This window comes from Balaenoptera ricei, chromosome 20, assembly GCF_028023285.1.
Source record: "Balaenoptera ricei isolate mBalRic1 chromosome 20, mBalRic1.hap2, whole genome shotgun sequence".
Classification (NCBI taxonomy): Eukaryota; Metazoa; Chordata; class Mammalia; order Artiodactyla; family Balaenopteridae; genus Balaenoptera; species Balaenoptera ricei.
This window is the reverse complement of record NC_082658.1, coordinates 16,292,007-16,304,427: the sequence shown is the minus strand read 5'-3', so window position 1 is coordinate 16,304,427 and position 12,421 is coordinate 16,292,007. Positions and strand designations below refer to the sequence as shown.

General features: G+C 37.1%; 1 protein-coding gene across 1 annotated transcript in view; it reads left to right on the top strand.

Annotated features, from left to right (window-relative positions):
• EFCAB13 (EF-hand calcium binding domain 13) overlaps positions 1 to 12,421 on the top strand; it is a 101,072-nt gene that overhangs the window by 20,839 nt on the left and 67,812 nt on the right. The window contains 3 exon segments of the mRNA XM_059908443.1: positions 1,341 to 1,441; positions 2,231 to 2,313; positions 11,225 to 11,368. Of these exon segments, the coding sequence (XP_059764426.1) occupies positions 1,341 to 1,441; positions 2,231 to 2,313; positions 11,225 to 11,368 (328 nt within the window).

Sequence of the window (12,421 nt, the reverse complement as noted above, 5' to 3'; positions counted from 1 at the left end):
TTCTCCAGCTGAATATAATCTGCAGTTTAACCTATCTATTGAAATTTTATTTCAGTGTTTATATATTTTACTTCTTGAAGTTTTATTTAGATCTTAAAATCTGCCTTATGTCATGTTATTTGCTCATGTCCCATTGTTATTTCATGATTGATACCTGATAAATCTAATATATGAAGTCCTTAGGGGAATCTAAATCTTCTGCTTGTTGTTTTGTCTGATTCTCACTCATTAACTCATATTAACTGATGTCCTTGGGTGCCTTATACTTTTTATTCATTCTTTCATGTATTATTGATCTAAATCTGTAGTAATCTTATGATGAGTCTGGGTTTAGAGAGTCCTCTTCCAAGAGAATTTGAATTTGCTTCTGCCATGCACTTCAGAGGTGTTATAAATATGGGATCACTTTAAATGAATTTTTGGTTTCAATTTTTGGGCCCATACATTTAGTATAGATTTGAATTAAACTCATGTGTGGGTAGAGCTAAGGCTATAAATAATCAAGAGGAGTACTCTCTTTTCTCTCTCTTTTTTTCCAACCTGGAGCTGAGACGAAGACAGATATTACTCTATGTACTCCTTCTGTTGGGGGATACAATTTTTTCTAGCCTACTCTTGCTGAGAACATTGCCTTTTGAAGATTTTTGGCTCTGTGTGGGATCTCAGTACCAATTCCTGTCAATCTTGTATGGCTTGAGAATCCTCTTTACGTCCTGCATGGTCTTTAAAAGTCAAGGCTCTAGATTCCATAGAGCCATGTAAAATTGAAGACACCTATAATTCAGTTCTCATTTTCTAAAGTGACACTTCTCTGTCTACCTAGCTGCTTGCCACTTTTGAATCATGTTTATATGTGCAGTGTTAATTTTCATCAATGTTTGTGATAATTTTCTTAACCATAAAAATAATTTAAGGCAAAATTACCTGTATTATTTAAATAACTGTGTTGATTATCCACATTATTTTACTCATATAGTCAAAAGCTGTATATGTGGCCTAGAGTTTGATAGTCTTGTCTTCACTATACCATAGGTTTGCCATCCTTTGTAAGGTACATTACTATAAATTGACAGAATATTAATTAGATGATAAGTTGCATACTTAAGAAAAATGTAGCTTTGCAAAAGACTATGGTGTTGTTTATTTAAAATTTTAGTAGATTTAAACTGTAATTTAATTATAAAAAGCAATTTTACCTTAGAAGCATAGCTAAGTGCGGAGCCTTGGTATGATTAATTATCTTTTAAGGGGTTTATTGTCCAAGAATGCTGGTTTACCAATGTGATCTGAGGCACGAACATTCTTGCATTTGGTTCTAGATTGCTTCTTCGTCTGTGAAGGACAAGATGACTAGAAAAGAAAGCTCTTTATGCGAGTTGTCAAGTCAGTACAGCGTTCACAAGACTTTATCACCCCTTGGTACATCTTCCTCAGTTATTCGGTGTTTAAACCATTGTATTCTCTTCTTTAAATGTTGGATTCAGATTTGAGATTTTTCTTCAAGATTCATCTATCCCTTCTACAGAAAGTATGCCACGTAGTTTGTGCTAACTAAGAGACTCTGCTTTTAGGAAGGATGGTGTGGAGCTAAGAGCATTGCATGTGGAATTGAAAGACTTAGAGTTGAGTCCTAATTGACTTCACATGCTGGCTTAGGCTCTTGTACAATTTACTTTATACTTCTGGGCCTCAGTTTCCACATCTGTACAAGAATCTTATACTAGGTGGACTCTTAAAATTTCTTCCAACATTAACATTCTATGGTTTCAGTTATTTTCATGTTATGGAATCAGATGAATCATCTTTTTAAGATGTTTTTATTAACAGGTTATGGGATCTGAGATTCTTTGGCTATTTAAAGATATTCTTGTTTATCTTATTATAGTAACTTTCTGTAAAATTTGCTGTAAGTTGAATTAGGAGTAGGAAAAATTGGACCACAGCCAAAGGATAGTGGGTCATGGGCACTACTTACTGCCTAAGGTAAATCTGCTCCATAGAGAGATGCCTAAAAGAAACAAGGTGGGAATTCTAGGGTGAAGAGTATGTACTTGATTATCACTTGGACAGTTCTTTAAGAAAGGTTCTTATGAAGTATAAGGAACTGGAGAATCTCAGGCTAAATTTTAATGACAAAATATTATATATGGCAAAGTGACATAAATGTTTTGTGGGTTTTCTGTTTTTATTTTTGTTTTCCTGCTTTCTAATGTGGCTATTTCTTTGACAGCAAAGATGGAAAGCTTTCTAACCTTTACCAGACATTATATGATGAAGTACCTGAAGGACAGTTATACTCACAAGAATTAAGTGGTAATAATAGGTTCCAGAATTTCTTGAATAAATTTCTTGATTGTATGCTTTTAAAAAATTGTTTCAGTAGTTAGTGTCTCTTTCTTTATTCCCGATGAGTTATCAGCTAATATTACATGATATGGCAAATGCTGCATGCTGTGAGCAAGCATAAGTAATTTAATTCATAAATATCTTTGGTTGCATTAGTAAGATAGACAAAATATATATGCTTATTCTAGTTCAATTTTTTTGCAGAAAAAGTTTGGATATTACATATGATGAATAAATTAATAAACACTGATTTTATTGGAATCTAGTCCTTGGTACCTTAACATTAAGGCTCATAGTACCCTTCACTTCTTGACACTGAGCGCTCCCATATCTTGGGCCTCTCCTTTGTGTGTGTGTGTGTGTGTGTGTGTGTGTGTGTGTATACGTATATATTGTTTTTCCTCCTTTATATTTGTGGAGTCATTTGGCATATTTTTGCTCTCTACTTTTTTTTTTTTTTAAACATCTTTATTGGAGTATAATTGCTTTACAATGGTGTGTTAGTTTCTGCTTTATAACAAAGTGAATCAGTTATACATATACATATGTTCCCATATCTCTTCCCTCTTGCATCTCCCTCCCTCCCACCCTCCCTATCCCACCCCTCTAGGTGGTCACAAAGCACCGAGCTGATCTCCCTGTGCTATGCGGCTGCTTCCCACTAGCTATCTATTTTACATTTGGTAGTGTATATATGTCTATGCCACTTTCTCACCCTGTCACATCTTACCCCTCCCCCTCCCCATATCCTCAAGTCCATTCTCTAGTAGGTCTGTGTCTTTATTCCCGTCTTGCCACTAGGTTCTTCATGACCTTTTTTTTTTCTCCTTAGATTCCATATATATATGTTAGCATACTGTATTTGTTATTCTCTTTCTGACTTACTTCACTCTGTATGACAGACTCTAACTCCATCCACCTCACTACAAATACCTCCATTTCATTTCTTTTTATGGCTGAGTAATATTCCATTGTATATATGTGCCACATCTTCTTTATCCATTTTGCTCTCTACTTTAACTCTGGTTATTGTATTAAGCATCTCCCCCAATCCCCCAGTTTTATTGAGATATAATTGACATACAGCACTGCGTAAGTTTAAGGTGTACAGTGTAATGACTTGACTTACATATATTGTGAAGTGATTAACACAATGTTTAGTTAACATCCATCATCTAATAGAGATACAAAAAAATTTTTTCCTTATGATGAGAACTCTTAGGATCGGCTCTCTAAACAACTTTAAAATATACCATATAACAGTGTTAACTATAGTCATCATATTGTACCTCCACAGTACTTATTTATTTTACAACTGGAAGTTTGTACCGTTTGACCACCTCATCTAATTCACCCACTCCCCGCTCCCCAACTCTGGTAGCCACAAATCTGACCTCTTTTTCTATGAGTTATGTTTGTTTTTTTTAGATTCCATGTGTAAGTGAGATCATACAGTATTTTCTTTCTCCACCTGACTTATTTCGCCAGCATAATGCCCTCAAGGTCCACACATGTTGTCATGAATGACGTGATTTTCTCCTTTTTTAATGACTGAATAATATTATATTGTATATAATTATACAATTATACAATATACTTTTTCTTTACCTGTTCATCCTTAGATGGACACTTAAGTTATTTCCATGTCTTGGCTATTGTAAATAAAACTTCTATGAACATGGGGGTGCAGATATCTCGTTGACGTAGTGTTTTCATTTCCTTCAGATTTATACCTGGAAGTGGAATTGTTGGATTATATGGTAGTTCTGCTTTTAATTTTTTTGAGGGGCCTTTCCATTACTGTTTTCAATAGTGACTGCACCAATTTACATTCCCACCAACAGTGTACAAGGGTTCCCTTTTCTCCACATTCTTGACAACACTTGTTATCTCTTGTCTTCTTGATGATAGCCATTCTAACAGGTGTGAGGTGATACCTCATTGTGGTTTCAATTTGCATTTCCCTAGTGATGAGTGATACTGAGCAGCTTTTCATGTACCTGTTGATCATTCATATGTCTTCTTTGGAAAAATGTCTATTCAGGTCCTTTGCCCATTTTTTAAACTGGGTTATTTTATTTTATTATTATTTTTTTGCTATTGAGTTGTATGAGTTCTTTATATATTTTGGATATTAATCCCTTATCAGGTTAATGATTTGCAAATTTTTTCTCATTCCATAGTTTATCTTTTCTTTTTGTTGATTGTTTCGTTTGCTCTGCAGAAACATTTTAGTTTGATGTTTGTTGCTTATGTTTTAGGTGTAATAGAGAAAAAAATCATTGCCAAGACCCACATCAAGGATCTTTTTTCCTATGTTTTCTTCTACAAGTTTTATGGTTTCTGGTCTTACATTTAAGCCTTTAATCCATTTCGAGTTAGTTTTGTTTGTTTGTTTTATTGTATTGGTATTAGTAGCTCATTTATTAGTCAAAATGGGTATGAGCATTACCATATCCTTGGAAAGGCAGAAAAAGAGTGAAAGACAAATAAGAACAAAGAACAAGGGCAACAAATAGAAAACATCAACAAATAAGATAGATATTAATTCAACTATATCAATAATCATTTTGATCATCAAAGGTCTAAATGCACCAATTAAAAGACAGAACTCAATAGCCACAGACTACTGTATTCGAGTTAGTTTTTGTGAGTGGTGTAAGATAGGGGTCTCATTTCATTCTATTACATGTGAATATCCAATTTTCCCATCAACATTTATTGAAGAGACTCGTTTTTCCATGATTATTCTTGGCTTCCTTTCCAAATATTTGTTGACTATATACATGTGTTTATTTCTGGTCTCTCAATTCTTTTCCACTGGTCTGTATGTGTTGTTATTGCCAGTACCATACTGTTCTGATTACTATATCTTTGTAATATAGTTTGAAAACAAGAAATGCCATGCCTCCAGCTTTGTTGTTCTTTCTTAGGATTTCTTTGGCTATTTGGAGTCTTTCATGGTTACATATGGATTAAAAATTTTTTTCTATTTCTGTGAAAAATGTCATTAGAATCTTGATAAGGATTGCACTGAATCTATAGATGGCTTTGGGTAGTGTGGACCTTTTAACAATATTAGTTATTCTAATCTATGGACATGGGATACTTTGTATCTTCTTTGATTTTTTTTTTAATCCATGTTTTGTAGTTTTCAGTATAGAGGTCTTTCAACTCCTTGGTTAAATTTATTCCTAAGTACATTATCAGTTTGATGCTATTGTAAGTGGGAGTGCTTTCTTTATTTCTTTTTCAGGTAATTTGTTGTATTGTATAGAAATGCTACTGACTTTTGTATGTTAATTTTGTATCCTGATACTTTACAGAATTCATTGATTAGATCTAACAGTTTTTTGATGGAGTCTTTAGAGTTTTAAAATCATATCATCTGCAAAGAGACCATTTTTTTTTTTATTGAAGTATAGTTGATTTACAATGTTGTGTTAGTTTCTGGTGTATAGCAAAATGATTCAGTTATATATACAATATATTCTTTTTTATATTCTTTTCCATTATGGTTTATTACAGGATATTAAATATAGTTCCCTGTGCTATATACATTAGGACCTTGTTGTTTGTCTATTTTATATATAGTAGTTTTTACCTGCTAATGCCAAACCCCTTCCCCTGCTCCTTTCCCCTTTGGTAACCATAAGTTTGTTTTCTACTTCTGTGAGTCTGTTTCTGTTATGTAGATAAGTTCATTTGTATCATATTTTGGATTACACATATAAGTGATATCATATGATATTTGTCTTTCTCTGCTTACTTCACTTAGTATGATAATCTCTAGGTCCATCCATGTTGCTGCAAATAGCATTATTTAATTCTTTTTTTATGGCTGAGTAGTATTCCATTGTGTGTGTGTGTGTGTGTGTGTGTGTGTGTGTGTATGTATGTATATACCACATCTTCTTTATCCATTCATCTTTTGATGGACATTTAGGTTGCTTCCATGTCTTGGCTATTGTAAATAGTGCTGCTATGAACATTGGGGTGCATGTATCTTTTTGAATTAGAGTTTTCCTGGATGTATGCCCAGGAGTGGGATTGCTGGATCATATGGTAACTCTATTTTTAGTTTTTGAAGGAACTGCTATTCTGTTTTCCATAGTGACTGCACCAATTTACATTCCTACCAACAGTGTAGGAAGGTTCCCTTTCTCCACATCTTCTCCAGCATTTGTTATTTTTAGACTTTTTAATGATGGCCATTCTGCCCGCTGTGAGGTGACACCTCATTGTAGTCTTGATTTGCGTTTCTCTAATAATTAGTGATGTTGAGCAGCTTTTCATGTGCTCATTGGCCATCTGTACGTCTTTGGGGAAATGTCTATTTATGTCTTCTTCCCATTTTTTGATTGGGTTGTTTGTTTTTTTGTTATTGAGCTGTATGAGCTGTTTGTATATTTTGGAAATTAAGCCCTTGTTGGTTGCATCATTTGCAAATATTTTCTCCCAGTCCATAGGTTGTCTTTTTGTTTTGTTTATGGTTTCCTTTGCTGTGCAAAAGCTTGTAAGGTTGTTTAGGTCCCATTTGTTTACTTTTGCTTTTATTTCTATTGCCTTGAGAGACTGACCTAAGAAAACATTGCTATGATTTATGTCAGAGAATGTTTTGCCTATGTTCTCAAAGAAAGTTTAAATTCTTTCTTTCCAATTCTTATGCCTCTCTGAAGTACAGGTTTCCTGGGTATAGAATTCTTGCTTGACAGTTTTTATTTCTGTCAATATTTTGAATATATTGTCACATTCTCTCCTGGTCTGAAAAGTTTCTGTTGAATAATCTGCCTATGGTTTTATGGGATTCTCTTGTCTCTTTTCTCTTGCTGCTTTCAAAATTCTTTCTTTGTTTTTGATTTTTGACAATTATAAAGTGTCTTGCTGTGGCCTTATTTGGGTTCAACCTATTTCGGGATCCTTTCGGGCTTGTGGATCTGAATGTCCATTTCTCTCCCAGGTTTGGGATGTTTTCAGCCATTATCGCTTTAAATATACTTTCTGTTCCTTTCTCTTTCTCTTCTCTTTCTGGAATTCCTGTAATGCAGATATTGTTTCTTTTGATTATTTCCTATAACTTCCATAGGTTTTCTTTACTCTTTTTTCCTCTCTTTTTTAAAACTTCTCTGCCTGGCTAATTTTATTTTTTATTTTTTTAATAAATTTGTTTATTTTATTTATTTATTTTTGGCCGTGTTGGGTCTTTGTTGCTGTGCGCAGGTTTTCTCTAGTTGTGGAGAGTGGGGGCTACTCTTTGTTGTGGTGTGCGGGCTTCTCATTGTGCGGTGGCTTCTCTCGCTGCGGAGCACGGGCTCTAGGCGCATGGGCTTCAGTAGTTGCAGCACGCGGGCTCAGTAGTTGTGGCTCATGGGCTCTAGAGCACAGGCTCAGTAGTTGTGGCGCACAGGCTTAGTTGCTCTGTGGCATGTGGGATCTTCCCAGACCAGGGATTGAAACTGTGTCCCCTGCATTGGCAGGTGGATTCTCAACCACTGTGCCACCAGGGAAGCCCTGCCTGGCTAATTTTAAATGTCCTTTCTTCTAGGTCACTGATTCTTTCTTCTGCATGGTTGAGTCTGCTTTCAAAGCTCTCTATTGAATTTTCCAGTTCAGCCATTGTATTTTTCAGTTCTAGGATTTCTGGTTTTTGGTTGTTTGTTTGTTTGTTTTTGGTGTTTTCTATATCTTTGTTGAACTTCTTGTTTTGTTCATGTATTGTTTTTCTAATTTTGTTTAGTTGTTTGTGTGTTCTTGCAGTTCATTAAATTTCTTTAAGAGGATTCTTCTGAATTCTTTGGCTGACAGTTAATAGATCTCCATTTCTTTAGGGTCAGTTATTGAAACTATTAGTTTCTGTTGGTGGTGTCATGTTTACCTCATTTTTCATTATCCTCGATTCTTTATGTTGGCCTCTGTGCATTTGAGTAAGTGACCTCCTTTTCCAGACATTATTGGTTTGCTTTGGCAGAGAGAGTTTTTCACTAGTCAGCTTAGTTTCTGTATGTGTTAACTGGTAATGTCCATGGGAAGGTGGTTCTTGCTATCAGAGTCTATTTGGGGGCTAGGCCACTGCCCATACTCTTAAGATTGGGGAGGGGGTGTCACTGGTTGAGAACAGTTGGCTAGGACTGCTGGCTTTGTTCCCTAAGTGAGGCTGTAGAATAGGTTCTGTGGTTGCCTGGGTTCTCTGGTCAGTCTTCCTAGACAGTCTGGACTGGGTACTATACTCAGCAGTAGGTGGGGCTATGAATTAACTTCCCAGCTTTGAAGGGCAGTAGAACTGGTCCCAAGGCATGCACTGCTTATTGTTTGGGGATTCAAATCAGGCTAGACTGTGCACTGAATTTCCTGGCCAGATGCCCCAGTTTTGCTCTGCAGACAGGGAAAGCCCTGGGCTGTGCTATCTGTTGAAATGCCACTGTAAGGAGGGCTGTAGGATGGACTGTGCAGCTCCCTGTGTGCTCTGGTTAAGTCCCCTCGTTGGGCAGGCTGAAGGCTGTGTTCAGCAGTGGGTGGGACTATGAATTAGTTTCCCTGCCTAGGCAGGGCACCGTATAGGCCCTAAGACCTGCAAGGTTTGTTTGGGTATCAAATTAGGCAGAACTATACACCAAGTTTCCTGGCCTGATGATCCACCATCCTAACTCTGCAGAGAGGTAGGGCCACTGGCTGGATTCTCCGTTCAAGTGCCATTGTAATTGGAGTTGCAAGATGGGGTATACAGATTCTCCGGAGTTCTGCTTAGGTTTCTTGGTCAGATTGCACTGGAGGCTTTATTCAATTTTAGGCGGAGCTATAAATTGCCTTCCCTGCCTGGTTGGAGCTGCAGAATAGGCCCCAGGGCTGGCAAGGGTATTTGTTTGGGAATCAAATCAGACAGACCTCTGCACTAAGCTCCCTGGACAGACAGGGCCACCATCTTGGCTCTGCAGATGCAGAGATGCTGGTTGGGTTTTCTGCTCAAGTGCCACAGTAATAGGGGCTGCAGGATGGGCTACTGAGATTCCCAGGAGCTCTGGTTAGGTTTCCTAGTTGGTAGGATTGGAGGCTATATTCAGTAGAAAAGGCCCCAAGGCTGACAATACTCTTGTTTGGGTAGCTAATCAGGCAGATCTGTGCACCTTGGCCAGATGGAGTTGCTAGCTCGTTTCTGCAAACAGGCAGACCCACTGGCTGGGCTATCTGCTCAAGTACTGCTGGGCCAAGCCATTTCCCAGGTGCTCAGGCCAGGCTTCCTGGTCAGGCAGGGCCAGAAGCTACACTCAGCAGTGGATGGGGCTATGAATTGCTTCCTTTCCCTGGATAGAGCAGGAGAACCAGCTCCAAGGCTGGAAAGACTTTCTGTTTGTGGTTGTGACTCAAGCTGACCTGTGCCCGAAGTTCCCTGGCCGAGTGGGGCACTGACTTTGCTCTGAGGATGATCAGCTCTGCCTGCCAGACGCTCCGTTCAAGGATTGCTAGGCTACATAGCTTCTCAGGTGTTTTGGCCAGGCTTTCTGGTCAGGCAGAATCAGGAGCTACACTCAGCATTGAATGGTGCTGTGAATTTGCTCCCTTGCCTAGACGGAGCATTAGAGCTGGCCCCAAGCAGCTTCCCAGGTATTCCGGTCAGGCTTTCTGGACAGGCAGGGCCACATATCAGGCATCTTTAGTGTCCAAGTGGATGACTCGTATAATACTCTAGACGTACCCTTTTTAAAACCAGTAATTTTACCTCTGTTTCTCTCACCAACCCTGATGTCTGCAATTTGAACCTTGTCATAATGTTGAAATCTCAGACTTTAATGTCTTGTTCTCTTGTTCACAATCTCTTATACTTGCAATTCTTTTTATTTACAATTTTATTTCATTGACCTCCTCATTTGGTGCCCTGTGAGTATATGATTTCCAACCTCAGCTGCTGTTAGCACCAGTTGGCATTCCCTTTATGTTTAGATCAGATCCCTCTCCTGTTTCTTCTTGTGCCTATTTCAAACCTTCTTTACTCTCCTCAAATCCTCAGTCCTATCACCTAGTCCTTCAACTCTTAAGAGACGACATTGCTTTTTCATAGAGTTAATAAAGGCTGTTTGGCAGAATCTTCCTGAGCTCCCTGCCTATAAACAACATCCACATCCTTTCCTGTTGTCTCATTGGAAACGATCCCTTTCACAAGACCAATCCTGTCACTTCTCTTTTCTTCAATTTGAATTTCTTCTGCTTCCTCAGGGACTATGCTCAGCTTTATACTCTTTCAGTGAAGCTTCTTGAAAGAGCTGTTTTCATTAATTACTCTATTTATTTACTTCCTACTTCACTGAAATATGGTTTCCACCTCCAATACTCTAGTAAAACTCCTATTATTAAAGTCATTATTATCAATTTTTTAGTCTTTCTCTGGTATTTATCACTGTCATCTATTGCCTGTTTTTCTGAAAACAAGGTGACTTGAACTCAATTTAGTTCAACAGACATTTTTTAAGAATCTATTCTGAACTAGATGCTGGAACTTGAAGAATGAAAAATCTTGCCCTCTATGAGCTGACAGTTTAGTGAGGGTTATTGACGTGCAAACAATCAGAATACCAAGAGCTTTGATTGAGATACACACAAGTGATAAGGGAGCAAAAAGTTGTGGAAGCCTTTGCGTATGTGAGCCTTGCATGAGTTTTCTGATAGTTTCTGAGAGTTCTTTAGAAACTCGTAGCCTTAGAGGTCACTGGCTCCAGACATACCTAAATAAGTAACAAGACTGATGTTAAAGCAAAGAATTGGAGCACTAATATTTGCTCCTCTTTCTTCTTTTAGTGATTGTTCCCCCCGCCCCTTGGGAGGGAGTGGGGGGAATAAGGGTAATTATTCCCTTGAATTAATTAACTGTTTTGTTATGTGTGTTCAGCACTTCAGAAAACCTGTAAAATTTTCAGTAAAATTCGAGGTGGTAAGATTTATGTGAATGATCTGCCAATGATCCATCGCATCTTGAATATCTCTATAAGTGACTCAGAAATGAGAAAGGCACTGAAGACTATTGATATTGATGGTAAGTTTTTATGTTTTCAGTATTAGTTTAAGGGTCTACAATCATGGACATAAGTTATATGTTGGTCAGATTAATTACAAATGATAGAAAAGCTAAGCTTTAAAATGCTATAAAAACATCTTTGCGTGTTTACAATAATGATATTAAAAAATTGGGCCTCAGGTACATGTAACTGGATTGATTGATTACCAGATTGGATTATGACATGCTGTCATCAACATTTGGTATTTTTAGAGTTTTAATTTTTGCTGATTGCCTTAGTATGAAATGGTATGGGATAGGGAAACTTTCTTAAGGCAAAAAAAAATTTGAAATTAATGTATTTGATGTATTTATATTAAAATTAAGAGTGTTTATTTATCTAAAGACACCTAAAAGTAAAGACATGTTACAAACTTGGAGATATTTGCAATTCACACAATTGACAAAGGATTAGTTTTCAGAATGTGTAAAGAATTCATACAAATCAATAACAAATAATGGAATAGAAAAGTGGGCAAGACAAATGGACTAGTGTTTCACATAAAATATAACACATATAGCCAATAATTATATAGAAATATGTTCAACATCACTAGTGTCCAAGGAAATGTAAATAAAAACCCTAATAATGATATTTTAAGTACCTAGAAAAATATATATTTTTTGCAGTGTTTGTTACTTTAATCAAAGAGGTAAATAATAGAGGTAAATAAATAATAGAGAACACATTAGATTTACAGACCATTCCAAGCCTGTTAAAAAGGGGAGACAAATTTAGAATAAAAATGATATGTTTTTCTCTTTCTGACTTACTTCACTCTGTATGACAGACTCTAGGAGTAAAAATGTAGACATAGAGAATGGACTTGAGGACACGGGGTGGGAGGGAGAAGCTGGGGCGAAGTGAGAGTAGCATCGACATATCTACACTACCGAGTGTAAAATAGTTAGCTAGTGGGAAGTTAGCTAGTGGGAAGCAGCAGCATAGCACAGGGAGATCAGCTCCGTGCTTTGCAATGACCTAGAGGGGTGGGATAGGGAGGGTGGGAGGGAGGCTCAAGAGGGAGGGGA